This window comes from Scylla paramamosain, chromosome 7 (genome assembly GCF_035594125.1).
Source record: "Scylla paramamosain isolate STU-SP2022 chromosome 7, ASM3559412v1, whole genome shotgun sequence".
NCBI lineage: Eukaryota > Metazoa > Arthropoda > Malacostraca > Decapoda > Portunidae > Scylla > Scylla paramamosain.
In genome coordinates, this window is record NC_087157.1 from 3,375,001 (window position 1) to 3,397,671 (window position 22,671).

General features: G+C 43.5%; 1 protein-coding gene across 2 annotated transcripts in view; it reads left to right on the plus strand.

Moving 5' to 3' along the window:
* LOC135101916 (cGMP-dependent protein kinase, isozyme 2 forms cD5/T2-like) overlaps positions 1–22,671 on the plus strand; it is a 51,052-nt gene that overhangs the window by 15,336 nt on the left and 13,045 nt on the right. The window contains exons 2-4 of one of the 2 annotated variants that reach the window (XM_064006275.1): positions 646–805; positions 2,104–2,209; positions 22,101–22,164. In XM_064006275.1, coding sequence (XP_063862345.1) covers positions 736–805; positions 2,104–2,209; positions 22,101–22,164 — 240 coding nt within the window. In that variant the 5' untranslated portion in view covers positions 646–735. Of the gene's footprint in view, positions 1–636; positions 806–2,103; positions 2,210–22,100; positions 22,165–22,671 lie in introns of both variants that reach the window. The other variant, XM_064006276.1, reaches the window with a different exon arrangement.

A 22,671-nucleotide genomic window follows, 5' to 3' on the forward strand; every position in this document is an offset into this window, starting at 1 on the left:
TCTCTCTCTCTCTCTCTCTCTCTCTCTCTCTCTCTCTCTCTCTCTCTCTCTCTCTCTCTCCTCTCACTCACACACAAAGATAAATCACAAGCGCATTCCAATCACACCAATGGGCGCCTCACGTAGCAGGAAGACTTATGGCAGAAATATCCTCGGCGCGACACGGAAAGAGAGAGAGAGAGGGGGAGAGAGGGAGAGGTAAATAAATAAATGACCATGTGCTACTTGAGTGTTGTGAGTGGTGGGGAAAATCTTGGGTCGGCACATTAACCACACCACAGCTTTCCTTGTCATGCTGTTAGTGAGCCTCTTGATGTCGTTTTCCACTCAGCACCTCGTGGATTGCTTCGTGCGTGGAGTGAGGGAGGGAGAGAGAGAGGGGGGGAGAGAAGGGAGAGGGAAGTTGGAGGGGGTGAAGAAATTATATAACTGGAAAGGATAGGAATAGTGGTAGAGAATTAGGCGATGTTGAGCTGGATTGTGTTGGGTTAGGTGAATGTGGGAGAGAGGGAGAGGGAATTATGTAACTGGAAAGGAGAGGGATGAGAGGTTATGTGCAAGGAGAGGGATGAGTAGGTTATGCTGTGTAGTGTTGGGTTAACTTAAGTGTGTGTGTGTGTATGTATGAGGGTCGAGGGGGACGAGGTGTTAAGAGCTCCTTCTGACTGGGGCTCCCCGTGTCTCTCTCCAGAGGGCCGCGTGGAGGTCAGCAAGGAAGGGAAGGTGCTTTGCTACATGTCCCCCGGCAAGGTCTTCGGAGAGCTGGCCATCTTGTACAACTGCAAGCGAACAGCCACCATCAAAGGTACGTGTTTGGCTGCTGCTGGTGACGGCTGTGGTGACGGCTTTGGTGACGCCCGTGGTGCTTATGTATGGTGGTGATGGGGATGCTTATGTCTGCTTGTGCTTCCGCTTTTATTATGTTTTGTTCATGTTTTGTTTGTTTTCTTATATTGTTTTGTCATGTTCTTAGGTTATGTAATTACGTAATGTGTGGTTTTGATGTTAATTTATTCACATGTGACACTCATACATTAGCACAGTATTTCAACAGTGTAGAACTTTTTGTAGTGTGTTGAGTCTCTATAGTATATTCAGTTTTTTTCTCTTGTTTGTTTATGTATTTATTTACTTCCTTTTTGTGCCAAGACCGGGACCACTAAACATTTTACTTAACTACATGTCTCGGCACGACGGTTCCTTCAGTTTTGCATCTTAATGTAAAGGTATAAACTTAGGTAAAAATGTTTAAGATCTTTTCTTTTAATTCATCCAAGTTAATCATAGTTTTCTGAGTGATCAACCATATGAATTGTGCAGATAATTTTGCTTAACCGTTTGTTTAGGTTTACCAGAAGCTCATAAAAGACTCATAATTATCTAGTCCAGGTGTCGCGGACCAAGATGGACTACCTCAGCTTTGGAAACAAAATAGTTAATCAATAAGTAAATAAAAAAATCGAACAAACAAATAGATAAATAAAGATAAAGATTTAAGGAAAGTGAAGCCTCCGTAAAATTATTAAAAACGAACTCAGTACTATACACAATTTTAACAGGATTTGAATGTAATAACTTCATTCATAAAACACACAAAAAAAAAAACTTAAATGATAGCTTTAGGGATGATATATTTTTACTCAGATACATAGTAGTGTAATATACGTATAAAAAAAAAAGTTCCCAGACCCTTGATCCAGATTGACTGTGTACTTTAGTAAACCTCAGTAGAAAACAGCTGATCCCTGAGTTAGAGTTTACATCCTCTCACCACACACTCCTTGCCTCACTCACTCACATACTTAATGGCGGCTGAGTATGTGTTGTGTGGTGAGTTACACATACACACACACACACACACACACACACACACACACACACACACACACACACACACACACACACACACACACACACACACACACACACACACACACACACACACACACACACACACACACACACACACACACACACACACACACACACACATTCATGAACCTACGTACCCACTAATAGATAGCTGCAGGCTGTTCACACACACACACACACACACACCGTCACTGCCCTACCTCACCGCCTCCCTGCCTCACCTTCCCACAGCCGCCACATCATGCAAACTCTACGCCATCGACCGCAAGTGTTTCCAGACCATCATGATGCGAACCTGTCTCATACGGCAGGCAGAATACACCAACTTCCTCAAGAGGTACGTGCTGTATTATAAGTTGCAGTTGTAGTGATTGTACCTGTATTAGTACATGGAGGAGGAGAAGGAAGAAGAAAGATAAGGGGGAGCAGAAGGAGAAAGGGGAATGATAAGAGGTTCAGGAGGCTTTATATTTAACCCTAGAACTGTAAAAGCTGTGAGTTCCTGATTTATTGGTTGTCATTTCGAGTTTCCGCGGACTCATCTTACCGGGAGAAGTATTAGAGGTAGGAGAAGTAAGAGAAGAGAAAAGAAAAAAGACTAGGAGGAGGAGGAGGAGGAGAAGGAGGAGGATGAGCTACAAGAGAAGGATTTTTTTGTCACTCGTAGATTGTGTAGGATGTGAATTCGTGACTTGATGCTGCCACCGGACGCCACTTACCAGGAGAAGCAGCGCACTCCTATGACCGCCGTTGTTATTTAGTTTTGTTAAAATTTGTGTAGTTTTTTTTTATTATTTATTTTATTTTTTTTCGCGGTGATACTTATAAATCTCTAGTTAAAAATTGAGCGTTGTCGCCGTAGATTTCTGTGGCAAAAGTGGAAAACAAAGACTGCTGATCTATCTGGCTTCATTCCATTTTCTGCTTGAACATGTTCCTTCCTGACTCATATAGAAAAACAATATACAGTTTGGTTGACATCACAGCTATCTCGCCACAAAACATCTCTACACACACACACTCACACACACACACACACACACACACACACACACACACACACACACACACACACACACACACACACACACACACACACACACACACACACACACACACTTAGGCATCATTTTAAAACCTCACCTTCACCTCTCACACTCAACACTCAGCACACGCAAACACAGCAACACAGCAACACTCACCTCACACACATACCACTTTCGGAAACTTGTAACTCTACACACTACAGTTTTATCCCGAGGGCGTGCGGGCGTGCGGGCGTTGGCAGTTTGTGTTTGTCTATATGCATCTGTTTATTTACTTATTTATCTGTGCCTTGAGTTTTTCTAGTCCTAAAAAGAACGGATTGTAATAGCAACGTTTATCTGGCCAAGGTTCTGCTGACATTTCACTTACGGCGCTGCGGTGTGTGTGACTGAGAAGGTTGTGATGATGGTGGTAGTAATGGTGGTGGTGGTGGTGGTATCGCTGCCTTGTTCTTTCCTCTTTCGGTTTTTTTCGTTTTTAGTTTACTTATATATATATATTTTTTTTTTTTTACCTTCTTCACTGTGTCCTCGTCATTCACTCCATGGTCGTGTCCTTTTACTTGTTACGTGGAAAACCTTTGGCTGGCGACTTGTCTTACGTGGTGTTTGGAGGCGCGTCTGGTTTGGTTTTGTATTGTGTTTTGCTGGGAATTGGCGAGAGGGAAATATTCTGGGCACGATATGTGTAGTGGCAGCAGCAGCAGAAGCAGCAGCAGCAGCAGCAGTAGCAGTAGCAGTAGTTGCAGTAGTAGTAGTAGTAGTAGTAGTAGTAGTAGTAGTAGTTGTAGTAGTAGTAGTAATAAATGATAATTGTGAAGAATAATGTTGATAGCAGCAGTGGTGGTTGTGTTAGTGGTAGTAGTAGTAGTAGTAGTAGTAGTAGTAGTAGTAGTAGTAGTAATAGTAGTAGTAGTAGTAGTAGTAGTTGTTGTTGTTGTTGTTGTTGTTGTTGTTGTTGTTGTTGTTATTGTTTTGTTGTTGTTTTGTTGTCGTGTTGCAGAAGACTATCGTAAAATAACTAAACGGGACGAGAAAACAATGAGACATAAAATAGCAAGTCACACACAGACGCTGCAGAGATCACATTAAACATTATATGAGGGACAGTGCAAGAAGTGGCCCGAGTCGCAACATTTGGGGGTACACGAGATAAAATTCAAATGGTGTCCTTAGAGGTTGGTGGGATTGGTGGGTGAGTTATCGATATATAGAACCACTGACAGCCTTGGAGGTGCTAAGAGGTACAAAAGACTTATGTACGGAAGGAAAAAAAAAAATAAACGGCGGAGTATATTGGGAGGGACTGTAAAATTCCTTGAGGTATTTTTTTCCCCTTTTTTTGTTATGTTTCTTTATCCGATGCTATCTCGAGTGTGTGGGTAAAAAAAATTGCTAAAAAACGTCATAAAGAAATAGAAATAAGAAAGAGTAGTTGTAATTGTAGCAGCATTAGCACTAGTAGTAGTAGTAGTAGTAGTACAAAGTGGAGGAGAATACTGGTCACTAAGGATACTAAAAAAAAATATCTCGCTACTCATTTTCTTGATATTTTTACATTCGATAAAAAGTGAGACTGTTTTTAAGGTCACGTGTGTGTGTATGTGTGTGCGTGAGTGTGTGTGTCTGTGTCTGTGTGTCTGTGTGTGTGGAAGAATGCGACCTTGTGGGGATGATTTTTGCACCAATTTTACTGCCATCGTTTTTATACAGTGTGTGTGTGTGTGTGTGTGTGTGTGTGTGTGTGTGTGTGTGTGTGTGTGTGTAGTGTGGTTACCCGCATAATGTTGCATTCACTATCACATACTCTCTCTCTCTCTCTCTCTCTCTCTCTCTCTCTCTCTCTCTCTCTCTCTCTCTCTCTCTCTCTCTCTCTCTCTCTCTCTCTCTCATTCCAAACCTTAATCTCTTCCTTCTTAAAGTAACCCCAACCCTCTCTCAACCCTTTCCCTTTTCAATAACTAATTTTTCAGTCCCATCCACCAGCCACCACGCGCCGCTTCTCCTCCTCCTGCTCCGTCAACCCTTCCCCACCTCAAAGCTACCCCTTCAGAACTACCCCCTTCATCCTTGCTTGTTGCTGGGGGCTCCTTGGGTCTCCCCGGCGAGTACTGGAATGAGAACCAGTTTTTGCCGTCCCTTACCTCGCCTGACGGACAAGTACATGAAGGAGGAGGAGGAGGAGGAGAAAGATAGGGATGGCTAGTGAGGGGCGGAGGGTGAGTCTTGCCTGCCCTATTCAGCACCTGTAACTACCCTACTTACCTTTTTTTTTTTTTTTTTTGTACCTTTTCTCCTCTTCTGTCTCCTCCTCCTATTCCTTCCTTTCCCAGCCACGCCCTGTTTTTAGCCATGCCCTTCCTTCACATACCCTTCCCTGCCATTATCCTTTTCATAGTTATTAATCTATTTATTTGCGTATGTATGTACCTACTTTGTTTTTTTTTTCTTTTGTGTGTATGTGTGTGTGTGTGTGTGTGTGTTTATTGTTCCATCTCTCAAATTTGTTATCATGGTGTAGTTTTCTTTTCTGGACGATGCCTTCTGGACTTTCCTTTCGTTACCTTTTGCACACCTGACCCACCTACCTGTGTCTACTTACCTATTTTCTGTTTGTTTTTTCTCCTTTTTTTCTTAGAGGGAGGGTCCTTGTTGCGTCCTTCAAATGTGCCGTCTTGATATTTTTTGTCTCTGTGGACGATAAGTATTTTCTTCTTATTATCTTTCCCGTGCTCATCCCGCGTGCCTGTGTACCTCTCCGTTTATCTATTTCATTTTTTTTCTTTTTTTTTTCTAGAGAGGGTAGTTGTTCCACTTCTCAAATCCATCATGTTGGTGTAATATATTTTACTTCGGGACGCCTCGCACCACGCCACACAAGGCTCCACCTGTGCTTATTAGGGCGCCCAGGTATCCAGATATCGTCCTTGCCCGCAGCACCGCATAAAACTCGATTACACGCGTTTTCTTTTTAGTATTCAAGATTTCATAAGACTAAATATTGCAAGGAGAACGGGGAAAAAAAAAGTAACTGAGGAATCTCACTTAAACGTCATACAGTACGAAATAATATAGAAAAACGATACGATGCGATTCCTTTATTTAAACCTTCATGCGGTCGAAAGATCACACACTCCATTGGCCAACACCACTGGAAAACGCGGCTCTACAAAATGACGCGAGTGTCGCCGTGGAAATGAAGACAGAAGTGTGTTGAAGCAATGGTCTGCAGTGGCTTGACATACGGAAAGGACGTAGCCGCGCCGCCCAGAGCTGTGACGGACAAAAACGAGAGGATCAGAAATGTCATGTCAGGGTGGAGGCGCCGCAAGCCATCCTGTCGCTCATACTCGTACTCGCAGCGCCTGACTCAGGATTCGCTGTACACATCAGTTTTGGGTAGTATTTCCACGCGATACAGTTAAGAAGAAAAAAAAAAATATATATAGCAACAACAAAACTGTTAAGAGAAGGTTGTATATAGTTTCTTTTCTTTTATTTATTTCATCCATTTATTCGTTTACCTTTTACTTTTTTCCAATAAGAGATTTGTGGCAGTTTTACTTATACACCCAAGATTTCACGTTGAATGGAACCTTCACAGTAAAATATATTGAAATAACTTTACTGCCACCTTGAATACTTGTACATAACTCCTCTCGGCCTTTAAGGTGTTATACAGTGACATTATAAACTGTTCCTTATACAAAATGCATTGGACTTAATGAGATTACCTTGTATGTGAAAATCAATATTGTAAGAAAAAAAAGTTTCATGTTTATCAGCGAATGGATTTTACTTTCCAGGTGGAACTAATGACTTGATTGAGTTTACATATGAAAAAAAAATATCAGGGTAATTGCAAGACGTCCATAAAAGGTAGCTCTCCATTACAGGTATCCTTAATGTACCTATTGTGCGTAAAGTTATTTAGGACTAGAGACTCACGTAAAAGGACAATCCATGATGTCACTGTGTTATATTTTCTATACTTAAAAATTAGGTGCTCTTGTATATATGAGTATGTATGGATGAAATTTTACAATCACTCTTTTTTTATTTTTTAGCGAAAGTTTTCTTTATGGTAATCAACAATCAATATTTCGCTTTTGTATATATTGTTGACGTCTCTCTTCATTCTTCCTATCATAACTTTTTTTTTCTGGTAATTAGCAAAGTATATTTCGCTATTATACGTGACGTCAACCTCGCTCTTTATTTCACCTATCGTATTGCAATAACTGTCACGTCCATCCTCTTAACTGAATCGCTCTCAGGGAAAAGTGCGGCGGTGACGACGAACATGTAACATTTAACAATATAATGTTAATTGCCACGTTAAAATAAAAGATCGTCATTTAGAGTGAGACGGACGTGAGTTGTGTCAAATTAGCCATATGTGTATAAAACCTGAACAATTCCTCCTTGGTTTCCTAACGCTGAGGGGACGCTTCTTGTAACACGCAGGCGGCGGTGCATGTAAATTGGAGTCACGCAGCGCAGCCTTGGTTACCTGCCTGCATGTTCACCTTTAATTTTCCAGTCTTGTGTCAGGCGCCTCTTGTCAGGGATTAATTTCATCATCGAGCTCGGCAACCCTTTGTGTGAAAACGGCACAGTCCAGCCAGGCTCTCTCCGGGGCAAGATAGGGTTTAGCAACACCATATTGCAGACACCCAGCCTCAATTAAGCTCAGGTGTACTGTGTTCCCGCCGTCACTCCCGCCCAGGTGTCCATTACCCGCAGGTATCGCCAAGGCAATGCCAGTTACCGGCCCTTTCGGTAGTAAACTACAGTATCAAGATAATCTGATCCATTTTATTGTTGTGGTGTTTTGTTGTGTTGACTTCAGTGACTATACATGGGTTTACGAAAATAATAATATTGATTGTAATTATGATGGTGACAATAATTATAAAAATAGTAATATAATAATTATTATTATTATTGTTTTTATTATTATTATTATTATTATTATTATTATTATTATTATTATTATTATTATTATGTTATTATTATCATTATTGTTATTATTTTAATATAACGGGACTTTTCCTGTATAAGTGCGGGACACACACGCACACACACACACAAAAAAAAAAGATTCGTGAATACACAAACTTTTATAAATCCACAAAAATCATATTTTTACCCAGCTTAACATTTTGACTAAATTTGAATTTTACACAATTCAGAATTATTCGAACTCTCAAAAAATCTTTTATGCATACACTCTGCTTTCCCACACATTCACCCTGCACGGCACTTTGAATATTTTGTTCACTTTAAAATCTTTTTAGATATATTTTTTTGTCATCTTTGTCGGTTTTTCATGATGTGCATACATGAATAAACTTAAGCTCCTACCTAATATATATATATACTAATGTGTATATGGAAAGAAAACTGCTCTTAGGAAACCTCAAACTTGTTAAGAATGAAAATAAGCTCCTCGGATTCCCTTCATCCTTAACAAGTCCAGTACAAATACCAAGACTAATGATCCAAACATTCAGACACTAATTAGAATGGTGTTCACCTACGTACATAACTGTTAACCTGACCCTCCTTGCCTCTGCACATTCCCGCCAGCCAGCCAGCCAGCCCTCCCGCCTCAGACAACAAACAAAGCCACAGCCGCCGCCTGTCCTCCTCCTCCAGACACACCGATGTTGACTCTTACGGAGAATCACCACAGGGAAGCTTGAAATAAACACCAAACACGCGGTCATCTCTGAGGGGAGGCTGGGAAGTCGTCAGGTTAGGGGGTGGGTGGTGGGTGGGTGAGTCAACAGGTGGGGGTGAGTGGGTCATTAGGTGAGGGGTCAGGGAGAGGCTGTTTGGGTGAGGAGGTGAGAGGGTGATGGAGGAGGAGGAGGAGGAGGAGGAGGACGAGGACGAGGGTAAGATATGAAGTGGAAGGGACTGAAGAAATGACGTGTTTGATTTAATTTGGAAGGTGTTTGCTCTCTCTCTCTCTCTCTCTCTCTCTCTCTCTCTCTCTCTCTCTCTCTCTCTCTCTCTCTCTCTCTCTCTCTCTCTCTCTCTCTCTCTCTCTCTCGTTCTTGCTTTTCTTATTGTTGGCATTGTCCTCTTAGTCGTCCTCCTCCTCCTCCTCCTCCTCCTCCTCCTCCTCCTCCTCCTCCTCCTCCTCCTCCTGTTGATTATCGAAAGCAAATCAAATGTCGGCAAGATACCATTAACCGTCATGGGCAAGTGTGTGTGTGTGTGTGTGTGTGTGTGTGTGTGTGTGTGTGTGTGTGTGTGTGTGTGTGTGTGTGTGTTTTGCTTGTAACGGAGTCGTGGTCGCCCAGTTGTATAATCAACTTTTTCATTGATGTCGCTGCTGCCGCCGCCGCCGCCACCACCACCACCACCACCACCACCACCACCACCACCGCCACCGCCACACACACACACACACACACACACACACAACAACAACAACAACAACAGCTATCACCAGCCAACAGCATCACCATCACCATTACTAACATTCCCGAGCCTTCAGTCACGATACCCGTCACACACACACACACACACACACACACACACACACACACACACACACACACACACACACACACACAACAACAACAACAACAACAACAGCTATCACCAGCCAACAGCATCACCATCACCATTACTAACATTCCCGAGCCTTCAGTCACGATACCCGTCACACACACACACACACACACACACACACACACACACACACACACACACACACACACACACACACACACACACACACACACACACACACACACAGGATGACCTTGTAGCCTCGGAACCTGTCTCCTCCTGCTGGCCGGCCCTTACCTTGCTCGCCCTGGCTGCTGCTTTTTTTCTTTTTTTCTTTTTCTTTTTTTTTCTCTCGTCCGTCGCGCATTCTGACACCGTCTCCCCGTTTTCTCTGTACCCGAGGTTGTTACCAAGATGTGGGGGTGAAAGAATCATGTGTTTTCCTCCCTTTTCCCTTGCTTTTCCTCGTATTTCTTTCCCTAGTGGTAGTGATGTAAGATTAGTGAAGTAGTGAGGTGGTGACGTGATGGTGGTGGCGTGGCGGTTGTGATGTGTGTGTGTGTGTGTGTGTGTGTGTGTGTGTGTGTGTGTGTGTGTGTGTGTGTGTGTGTGTGTTTGTGTTTTATTTATTTTTTTTCTCTCTCTCGTCTTCTTTTTAAGGGCAGTCACGTCCCTAGCGGTTATGGTGACTTGATACGTAACTTGAGTTGGTGATTTTTTGGTTAGTGTCTGTAAGAGAAGGAGATATGAGCGGTTATTTTTCACTTTGCCTTAACGTGTTCTTCCAGGCAGCCGTTCAGTTATTCAGTCCGCCATTCGTTCATTCATACATTCATTCATTCATTCATTCACTCAGTAAGTCAGTGAATACGTCCATTGAGTTATTCAGTCATTCATGGATTCATTTATTCATTCAGTCATTTAGTAAGTCAACCTCGCTTTTAGTCATTCATTCATTCATTCAGTCAGTCAGTCAGTCAAACAGTCTGTTAATCGGTCAACTAGTCATTCAGTCAGTCAGCCAGCCAGTCAGTTAAACATTCACTCAATCAAACAGTCAGCCAGCCAGTCAAACAGCCAGTCAGTCAAACAGTCAGTCAGCCAGTCACTCAATCAGTCAGGCAGTGAATGAGTCAGCAAACATCCGCAAGAAGAGTAAATATAAGCATAAGATTTTCCTTTGCATGCAACTTTCTCTTCTTGCATTCAGTCAGTCAGTAAGTACACCACCATTGGCTACAAGGTCAATACAATCACTCGGTCTGTTAGCATAAAGCATTCTCCTGAAAGTCATGATCCCTTGAGCACACCAAAGGGCCTCTGCTGTTTGCTTCTCACTCCCACATCTCCCGCAGTGCGTGTTCTCCCTCCTCCTGCAGCTTCCTTTTGCCGCCCGAAGGAAAGTCTAGCGAACTCATAATTACGCAGACGTCCTCGGCCCCTTCTGTTGGAAATTACCTGTACTTCACCTTGCCTCATGACCTCCATAATGAGCCACATAATCATATCACCCGTTTTCATAAGTTGCGTGTCATGAAAGGCAGTCGTCTCTCTAGACTCGACTGGTACTTCACCTTGCTTTATGACCCAAATTATGAGCTGTATAATAATATTGCCAATTTCATAAGCTGTATGCGGTGAAGGATAATGTCAGCTGTAAACGTAAGCGTGAAATGGGATTCTCAAAGTAGTATATATAAATGTCATCATGGAACGTTTGTGGAGAATCAGGTAATTCATATTCCAGCCCATTTTATGAGAGTTGATAATAAACGTAAACATAAATCTTAAAATAAATTACGAAAGCATACATAAACATCATCACGAAGCTAGGAAAAAAATAAAAAGCAGAAATTAGTTACCAAAAAAAAAAAAAGATAAACAAACGACCAGTAAAAGATGAAGTATAGATTTAACAGTGTAAGATAAGGCGGCAAAGTTAGCAGACGACCAAATAAACCCGCAAAGTGAGAGGCGGACAGGGAATCAGGAAGGCATATCTAAGCAGGTTGTCACGCCCCATACACCACCTGCTGATGCGAGGCGAGGCATTCATCTGTTGCTCCTTAGAACCTTATCCAGACACATTTTGCCATCACCACCACTCTGTTTTCAAAGCCCACAAAGATGATTAGCCGGTTCTCTAGAGTGTTTCTCCTGCTAATAATGTTGAAATGTTGTTAATCTGTCTCTAGAACTATCAAAATATCTTTAAAAACCTGTGTAACTTCAACTACAGCCTTTTGAAAATAGTGGAAGTGCGGCCAGAAATGTTGCTGAATGAAGTCCATAAACTTAACACACCTTAAGTCTCCCGCCTGTCGCTCCCTCGTGGCGAATTATTGTTACCATAAATATGCGTGAAGCTCAATGAAGTGTGTAGAAGGTGCGCGTTCAGGTGTGTGTGTGTGTGTGGTGAGGTATGATAGGTATTTAGCACTCATAATATGTTTTTCTCCCTCTCTTTCTTTTTTTTTTTTTTTTGTCCCTTCCAGTTCTGTGTCTCCATTTGCACCTACTCAAAAATGTATATCCTCCTCCTCCTCCTCCTCCTCCTCCTCCTCCTCCTCCTCCTCCTCCTCCTCCTCCAGCAGACCACGCCCATTATTGCTACCACTACACCCGATCACATGAACACCTCTTAATCTACTCGCCCCCCTCGCCCTCCGTGTCCCTCAGCCCGCCGCACGATCACATGGGCACCGCGTGTGACACCTCAGCCTTGGCGGCGACCACTGTTACTGCCCCCGAGTGACCACCGCCGCAGACACCGCCATATAAGACAGCCCAAAACTCGCTTGACGATCTAGTGCGGCGACCAGTGGAGTAATAAATTTATCCTGTCCCTCCTCCCCTGCTTCCCTCCTTCCCTCTCTTCTCCTCCTCCTCTTCTTCAGACAGTAGCAGCAAAGGTCTTACCCTCCCCCTCCCTCCGCCACTTTACTGACTTCAGGTACTAGATCAGTTGGGTATTCCCCTTTTCACCTGAATGGGTAACATACACTACCTTGTACTACTCGCGCGCGAACACACACACACACACACACACACACACACACACACACAGAGAGAGAGAGAGAGAGAGAGAGAGAGAGAGAGAGAGAGAGAGAGAGAGAGAGAGAGAGAGAGAGAGAGAGAGAGAGAGAGAATGTTGCCCTCTGACATACACCAATATGTAATCATAATAATAATAAAAATAAGAGCAAGTCCTCGCTGCTAAACGCTCTAATAATAAACCACACGGGTGGAAAAAAAAAAAAAACTGTTTTGTAATCGATCCCAGTTTCCCGCTCAAAAACGGGACTTGCCGAGGATTTAGGGAGAAGGGGGGAGAGAGGGAGGAGGGGAATAGAGAAAGGGGAGGGAAGAGAGAAGTCGTCAGTACACCTCCCTTTTCCCTATCCCCTTCCTCTCACACATCTTACCATTCCCCTTCCCTGAATCATAATTTTCCTTCTATCCTTCGCCTCCCCCTCACTCCTCCCTCCTTCCCTCAGCGTGTAACCCTTCCCTCCCAGCCTCCCTTAAGTCATAATTTCCCTCTCCTAACACCACTTCCCTCTTACCAATCTTTCCCCTCCTCTTCCCTCCCCTCCTTGTCCCCTCGAGGCGAGCAGAGACGCGCCGCCTAATGCCACTCGACCACCTTTGCTGTCCGAGTGTAGCGAGTGAAAGGTCAGCTGATAGCCTCAGTGGGGGCGCCGTGGCAAGGGGGAGGGACGGGCCTGGGCAGAAGGGGCGCTCGCTACATGCTTGGCGAAGCGGAGGGTCGACTCTCCGTCACGCCGAAGGAAGCACTGTCTTGATGCTTCAGATTCCTACGCTGTTTCACGTGCTTGTTTTGTTTATGGTCGTGTTTGGTGGGCGTCGCTGCATTGCATTGCCTGGGCGGGGAAAGGAAGGGACGGTAAGGGAAGGAGGTGCACATATTTGCTACATGCTGGTGTGTTGTGTCTGAGAGGTGTGTGTGTGTGTGTGTGTGTGTGTGTGTGTGTGTGCGTGTGTGCGTGTAACTGGAAGAGTGAATTACTGGTTGTCTGGTTAACTGATCGACTGGTTGTTCGGCTGGCTGGCTTTCTGATCGGCTGGCTGGCTTGTTGGCTGGTTGGTTTAGCTGAGGAGGCCTTGCGTGTGTACAATTTGTGGAGGGAAGAGGAAATATATAATTATCCTGACCGTAAATTGAATTCTTCCTCCCTTCCCTTCCCCTTCCTTCCCTTCCTTGTCTTGCTTTGCCTTACCTGCCTTTTTGTTTTGTTACCTGCACAAGTAGAGGCCGAGTAAAGGTTAACATAATTAAAAAAAGATTCATTATCGTTTGCTGTAACACGGTGTAATCTTCCTTCATTTACCTAACGTGGAGTGGCTGATCTTTAATTGGGTGTTGCTTACCTTGTTTACCTGACCTGGGCTGTGAGCGGCCTCCCTTGAACCTTGTTGGGGAAAGACGCATTTGAAAGGAATATTGTTTCACCTTGGAGTCGAAGAAGATGTGACTATTACCGTTGGTGCGAAATTATTATGTTTGTGCTAGTTGGTGTGCCGTGCCTCTGGGGTTAGCACGGATAATAGTAGCAGAAGTAATAGTAATGTTTGTGGTGATGAAACTAGGAGCAGTGATAGCCGTCGATGTACTAGTAGTAACAGCGTTTGTATTGGTAATAGTAGCAGTAAAATATCCAGTGGTATGTAATGTTTCGGGATGATGGTGATGGTAGTAGTAGTAGTAGTAGTAGTAGTAGTAGTAGTGTTATGGTAGTAGAAGTAACTGTAAATGCAGTAGCTGTGTTTGTCATGGCTATAAAAGTAATAATAGTAGTATATATAATGACATTCATTCTTATATGCTACCGGTGGTGTTGCTGACGTGGTTTCTACCGTAAGGAACCTTTTACTGTGCTGACAAGTGACCCATGACGCCCTTGAATTGGATCCCCCAGCAGCAGCATGTTAGTCCGCTTGTCTGCTTGTGTGAAATGTCCGCAAGAATTTTGAGTAAACTCGTACCTTGCAGTGCACTATGTCTAGCCAACCAGTAGTGAATATTCGTTACGTCACTATCTCGGAAGCTCATTTGAATAGCGCACCTTGCCAGAGTGAGGTGTGGGAGATAGCGACCAGTCCCTCTGTGTGTCGAGTTATCGCTAAAGTATTCAGTTTCGGTTACAAGTATTGTCTGCTATGAGGAGACGTGGAGAGTCTTTGAAGTCGCGTCGCTGGATCTAGAAGTAATAGTAGATGCTGTTGTTATAGTAGTTGCCTGAGAAATAATAGTATCTGTAATAGTAGTAGTAGTAGTTCTAGTAGTAGTAATATAGTAAGTAATAGCAACACTCATAGACTTGGAAGCATGTCGTTGCGGTGACGTCAATAACGGTCACAAGGATTTTTTTCTGGACTTCCTCACCTTTTCGGACAGTGGAGGAGGGAGGGAGGGAGGCAGGCAGGATTGTGGTGAGCGAAGGCGAGGCGAGGCAGGGACAGGGAGCGAGGAGCGAGTGGCAGCTGTTTCCATCAAGGCCTCGCGCTAATCAGACCCGACACGCTTCCCTCCTAACGCCACATTTTCTCCCTCTTAGGATCGCACGGTCTTCCTTTTTAAAATCCCATTGACTAGTGTGTTCTTTGTCACCTTATCTTTTTCACCCTCGTCGTCCTCCTACTTGAGCCTCCCGTGAGATACCCTTCGTCTGCTTGGGATGGCTGAAGGAGGCAATGGCGGCGACCCTCAGCGGACCAGTTTTTCCCGTAGGCGACGTGCAGAGTCTTATGGTACACCGTCCTGGCGAGTGTCGAAGCGTGGCCGCCACCACCACCACCACCACGACAACAACAACAACAACAACAACAACAACAACAACAACAACAACAACACCTGTCTCGCTAACTAAATCAAGTTTACCACATGATATACTATTAAAATGAGACCCAGTAATGCCGAGACTCATATTCTGAAACACTTCTGCGCCGCACCGCCACTACTGCATTTAAAAGTCTCTATTAGTTGAAGTTACACGGGTTTTTTGTGTTTTTGTGATTCTAGTGACAGATTAACAACATTTATATATTAGAACCCTGCTAATTATGTATGTGGCCTTTGAAAATACTCATAGTGAGAGAGCAAGGTGTTTCTGAATACAGGCCTTAGTTCTCCTCCTCCTCCTCTTCTTCCTTCCACCGCCTACTCCTCTGGCCTTCTCTCGCCTCTCCATGCAGCCACGAGCCTCCTCCACCAGCCAGTCACTGAGGGACGCTAGAGAACACGTTGTGACGGCCACCTCAGGGGAATTCCGGATTTACTGAGTTTTTGTCTCTGTTGTGATGTACCGATTCGTGGCGAGGCGTGGGCGCTGCTTGTGTTGTGTTGTGTCTGCCTCTCAGCACCAACATCATCATCATCATCAGCAGCAGCAGCAGCACGCCCAGGGTTGTTGCTGCGTTTTTTGGTAGTTGTTGTAGTTAGGTTATGTTGTGTAGTTTGTTGGTAATAGGGTTTTCAAGGGTAATTGTGTGATGGTTTGGTCTTTCTTTGTTTTTTTTTTTTTTGTAGTGTTGTATGGTGATAGTTGGTCTTTTTTTTTTCTCCTCCTCCTCCTCCTCCTCCTCCTCCTCCTCCTCCTCCTCCTCCTCCTCCTCCTCCTCCTCCTCCTCCTCCTCCTCCTCCTCCTCCATAGGCTCCCTCAAGGCCACCCCTCACACGTGATCAACCTCGCAGGCTGCGTGAACAGGTTGAAGTCATTACTGTCAGACTGGATGATGCACCGCCTTGCCCTGAACACACACACACACACACATTCTCTCTCTCTCTCTCTCTCTCTCTCTCTCTCTCTCTCTCTCTCTCTCTCTCTCTCTCTCTCTCTCTCTCCTGTGGCACGTTGAGGTCATCTATTAATATCTTTCGGTAACTGGATCAATTTTGCTGCGTGCTTTTCCTCACGCACGCACGCACGCACGCCACATCCAGTGAAAAGAATTAGCCTGAGTACCGCCATTGTTGTTATCATTCTCTCTCTCTCTCTCTCTCTCTCTCTCTCTCTCTCTCTCTCTCTCTCTCTCTCTCTCTCTCTCTCTCTCTGAGTCTGGTGGTGCGTCGCGGAATTTTGGTTTAATATTTGTATGAAAGATGAATGGCGAGGGAATCGTTATGCATGGTTGCCTCGTATAGTGTCTTGGTGGCGTTCCTTTCTTGCCTCGGTGATGTTCCTTTGTTTTTCTCTCTCCAGTTATGACCAGCCCCACTCCAGCGTATCGTGTGTATGGTAATGGTGGTAGTGAAACTGAAGGGTGCCAGATAGGGTTACGAGTCGGCGCTACCTCTTCCGCTGAGAGAGTTGAATTGAAGTCATATAGTGTTGACTGGTGTTACGAGACAGCGATACCTCTTCCACTGAGAAACTAGAGACAGGATCGAACTCACATCCCAATGATAGCGATTCTGATTATGATGATAGTGATAATGTTAATGATAAGGATGCGGACATGATGCCTTATTTTGATGAGCACATATATGGTGAGGAGAGGAGTTTTTTTTTTCCTCTTAATTTGCTTCAGCTTTAGATTAGATACTATACCTTATCTCAGACAGCTTCGTACTGACCAATAGTTCCGCTGACACTTGTTCTTCCTTTGTATGCATTAGTGTTCTCTCAAGGTGGCTGTAAGTCATTTAAAAGGTTCGATGTTTGTTCTTCCTTTGTGTGCGTTAGTGTTCTCTCGGTGATTGTAAGTCGTTTGAAAGGTTCGCTGATACTTGTTCTTCCTTTTTGTGCATTAGTGTTTCTTTAGGCACCTATAAGTCGTTTAAAGATATGTTATGTATAGTCACCTTGCCCTCCTCACCTGGGGCCTTCGTACTCCCTAAGTGCCACCTCTTCGCCACCTGTGATGTGTAATTGTCTCGAGACAGTAAAGTCCTTCGGGAATAGGAACAAAAACAATAAAGGTTAAAATTAAGTAGGACAAAGTAAAAAGCTATTGAATAATGTATTGCAACCTGTTCCCAAGGTAGGGTATGTTTTTGGGGCGCAAATTTTACCTAGACAGACAGCTTGAGTTTTAGTCATTAATGGTGGTGGTGGTGGTGGGGGTAGGGGTGGTGGTGTTTTTGTGGGTGTTGTTGTTGTTGTCGGTGATGGTGGTTGTGCTGGTGGTTGCGGTGGTGGTGAATCTGATGGATGTTGATAATTATTGCAATTATTTTATTTATTATTAGGATTTATTTTTTTGTTTAGTATCAGTAGTAGTTTTAGTACATATTAATAGTAGTAGTAGTAGTAGTAGTAGTAGCAGTAGTAGTAGTAGTAGTAGTGGTAGTAGAGGTAGTAGCAGCAGTAATATTAGTGGTAGTTCTTCATCATCGTAACAATCACCAGCATCATAATTGCTAGGACTATCATTACTGTCATCACTACCATTATTATTATTACCATCACCATGATCATCATCGCCATCACCACCACCACCACCACCACCACCACCATAGTAAATTTGTTCTATTCACTTCTAAACTTAGCCTTAAAAGAAAACAAAAAAACTTACACACACACACACACACACACACACACACACACACACACACACACACACACACACACACACACACACACCACCGGAAGCAGGAAGGCCCTTTAGGCTGCCATCCCCAGCAGGGTGTCGAGGGGAAGGTGGTGAGGTGTTTAGAGGTGTGCGGCAGGTGTCGGTGGGGACGCGTCTGATTGGGTCCCGCTGCGGCAACATTCCTCCCCGCCGACTTGTAATCCTCGCATGGCGGATATAAACACGCGTGAAACTCCCCACAGAGAGAGAGAGAGAGAGAGAGACCCACACACGAACACTCACACACAAGTATCACAAGTAGAAAATAACTAATATATGTGTACATTAGTGGACAGATTGAACCCCTAATACCACGAACACAACAACAACAACAACAACAACAACAACAACAATAGACAAACAAAAAGCAAACAACATCAACAACAAGAACTACTACTACTACTACTACTACTACTACTACTACTACTACTACTACTACTACTACTACTACTACTACTACTACTACTACTACTACCATCACATTGTTTTCTTTCTTTCTTTCTTTCCTTCCAATCCGACTGGAGGAGAGAAAACATCCAACTCGAGACACATTTTCACTTCCCAAATCTCTCTCTCTCTCTCTCTCTCTCTCTCTCTCTCTCTCTCTCTCTCTCTCTCTCTCTCTCTCTCTCTCTCTCTCTCTCTCTCTCTCTCTCGGCCCGTCAAGGTACATGAACTTACATAACTCCGCTGCCTGACCTTCCTCCCCTCACCTTACCTGACCCCTCGCCACCCCCACCGCCGCCGCCGCCGCTTGTGGCTCCCCCAGGACACTGAACGGGACGGGATGTGCCGCGCAGAACCAAAGGAAGTAACCTTGAACCGGGAGCGCGCTGTGTCTGTCTCGCGAGTTCTTGCTGGCGTGGGGTAAGAGCTGAGGCTGCGGCGGCGGTGGTGGTGGTGGTGGCGAGGTTCTGTGGCCAAGCAACTGTCCGTGTATTATTTCTTGCTTGGCTATTTTCTTCATCTCCTCCTCCTCCTCCTCCTCCTCCTCCTCCGCTTACTCGTGACCCCGGCGAGATGAGAACAGTTGAGGAAGAACGCCAGGTGTCTGTCTCTTGCGACACACACACATACACACACACACACACACACACACACACACACACACACACACACACACACACATACACATACACACGTGCTGCTTCCAATAATAGCCAGGACTCGTACTATTTTTTTTTTTCGTTCTTTCTTTTTCTTTCCCCTTCTTGATATGGAGTTGTCCTGTCCCCAGTAGCTCGCTTGCGTAATAGATCCCCGCCAGATTGACTTTTCTTCTGCTTGTTTTTGCATCCTTGGGGTCTAAAATCTTGCCAGTATAAATGTAACGAACGGCTGTTTCTGACTTTCTCCTCTGCTGTATCTATGCACGCCTGTCTGTATGCGGTGTTCTGCATGTCTATTCTCTTTTTTTTTTCTTCTCTCTCTCCTTCGCTAAGCCTTAACATTTTCCTGATTACACGTGCGCCGCCTCCCTCATGCACTTTTATCTTCCTTCAATCTAAGAAAATGAACTGTTTCCTGAACCAAACTTCGTCCTTGTTTGTTGTTACGTCAAATCGAGGGCGCTTGAGAATGCTTTACTCGGCTTACTCTTTACTCCTGCTTCCTTTATTGTCTTGCCTAACCCGGGTAGATTTCAGTGTTAACAGCTACTCGCTCTTTGTTTCTTGTGATGCTTTCGTCAGTTCCAGCAATTCCTGTTATGCCGGAAGTTTTGTAATTGCTCCCCTCTACGGAGTGCTAGGGGTCTGTCAGGAATGTTTCGGTCTCATGTGTAAGCTATTTAGCAAAAGTCTTCAGATAATAAATTATGATCTTCGGCTTGGCGCGGTAGTCTTTCTGTCTCAAGCTGGTGTTCTTTGCATAATCTCCTCAGGTGTTTATCAGCATCTACGTTTTTCACGGGGCATTAGTTAGGCTTTCACTCCTAATTTGTAGTCCTTTAACTGATACCCTTTGGTGCGGAGCTCTCAGCCTTGGAGTAAGGAGAGCTGGAGCCCTTAATCCCCTTAGACCTTCGTTAGAGTTGACAGGCTTTTGAGTTCGTCTTAGGGAGTGAAAGAATAAATCACTGGTTTTATTTTTTGCACTTGAATTTATCTCACTTCTGGACCGGCTTAGCTATTTGAATGCTGTGGCTTCTCATCGACTTCAAGAAAATGCTGTCGTGCAAGTTTGAACTATAATATCGAAAGACACCAAAACAGCAGGAGTTATGGGATTATTCAAACTTCTCGTACCTACCGCTAACCTAACCTAACCAAAACAGACCCTAATTTAAACTAACCTTATAATTACAAAGGATGTTAAGCAGCAGTAAAGTCTTGTGTTCTTTCCAGTATGATCACACTACACTACTTAATTAATTGTACAAGAGACAGGGCAGCAAAGTGGTTTTCTGTCCTCCTAATCGTTTACGAATAGTTCAAATGAAACGTCATATTTTCTCTGGCAGTCATGGGATTAACGTGTAGCAGGATTGTGTGTGTGCGTGTGTGTGTGTGTGTGTGTGATGTGGTCGGGCTGAGGCAAGTGTGGGCGTAACGGGGCTGGCTGGGTCCTGTTCCCTTGACATTCTCGCCCTCAGTGGTGAGTTACCAGACCTGTTGCCCCACCCACCTTGTCTTACTTGCCTGCTTGCTTACTTGCTTATATTCTCTCTCTCTCTCTCTCTCTCTCTCTCTCTCTCTCTCTCTCTCTCTCTCTCTCTCTCTCTCTCTCTCTCTCTCTCTCTCTCCGTGGTGTCATCTATTTCTTATGCAGTCTCGTTTTCTTTCAGTATTTCTTTCCATGTCAAGTATCTCTCTCTCTCTCTCTCTCTCTCTCTCTCTCTCTCTCTCTCTCTCTCTCTCTCTCTCTCTCTCTCTCTCTCTCTCTCTCTCTCTCTCTCTCTCTCTAGTTTATCTACATATTTATGCGAACACTCACTCATTCCCAACACAAGGTCGCGCAACACAATGAAGAGGTTAAGAAGTTGAGTGTGTTATTATGTCATTATTCCAGGATTTGTGGTTCTTTGGTGTGTGTTTATTATAAGAGATGAAGTTTATAGAAAGAGGAAAAGCATGGAGCGACGTTTTGTGTGTGTGTGTGTGTGTGTGTGTGTGTGTGTGTCCACTAGTTTTAGGAAGGACTTGTTTATTTTTTTATTTATTTCTTTTTACGATTGTTCATTTTACTTTTATTTTTATTTTATTTCCCTTTTTTCACATTCTGTGAGGTAAAAAGCTGTTTCCGGTTATACACAATATTTTTTTTTTTTTTTTAAGAGAACGTGTTTGTGTTTCCGGATGAAAAATTCCCCCACTCCCCCTCTCTTCTTTTTTTTTCCGCATTCTGTCCCCGTGATAAGTGGCGTCCGGTTGTGTATTTACTTTTCATCTTCTCGCGGTCTGTCACGTGCAGCATCCCACACAGGGGAGGATGTTTGTGTTGGGTTTCACAAGTATTCTATATTCTCCCTTTTATATCCGACCCTCGCAGCACTCCGAAAGAAAAATTGTGTTGAAATATTTGTTCCCCTTTATCTATTTACGTACCTCGCTGACATGCAGTTCTCGTATGCACATCGTAGAGAAATAAATATTGTTCCGCACACACTGTATTTTCGTTTTCTGTGCATAGGAATCATCGCATATGCACAGGATTGAAATAAAATGAGTTCTCGATGTTACTATTTTTCTTTAGACGCGTAGCTTTTATGCACGTGGAGGAAGAAAGCATGTCACCATATATCTTTTCACATTATGCCAGCTGTCTCTCCTTTGTCTCCGCAGTTTATTTTACATGTAGAGTTAAGGACAAACAATGTATTCGCCTGTGATTTTGTACGCAGTGCTGTATATATTTTGTTTTTGTCTGGTTTAGTATATGCCTTTTCTCCAGTTATTTGTGGAGCTCAAAACAAAGAATATAGTCTTTTTTTCAACAAGATATGCTTGTTTTTACAATTATGTACATCATTTGTTATTTCTTCAGATATACCCATACATTCTTTTTTTTTTTATTGTATGTGGATACATATGGATCAATGTGGCTTTCCTCTCCCCTCAGCGTGCCCACCTTCCAGTCGCTACAGGAGGAGACACTCATCAAGATCGCCGATGTCTTGGAAGAGGTGAGAACTTCACACTGAAATTCACATACAGAGGCTGCAGTGCGATATTTCATTCCTTCTTCTTCTTCTTCTTCTTCTTCTTCTTCTTCTTCTTCTTCTTCTTCTTCTTCTTCTTCTTCTTCTTTTTTCCCGAAATCTGGAAGAGAGGGAAGGCAGCTCAAACTATTCCATGTGTGTACTGCAAAAACTAACTAAATAAATAAATAATTAAATAAGTAATTAAATAGATAAATAAGTAAAATAAAAATACATATATAAATAGAATAACAAGAATGATAATAATAATAATAATAATAATAATAATAATAATAATAATAATAATAATAATAATAATAATAATGATAATAATGGAATGGAGCTCCTGTTCGTAAGAGAGAGAGAGAGAGAGAGAGAGAGCAAGTACAAATTCCTTCATATGAACAAAGAAATTATGACAATAGCAGACTATTTTTGCGGTCCAGATGACATTTTGGAAACAGGTGGTGCTGCTCACGTACTGACCAGTTG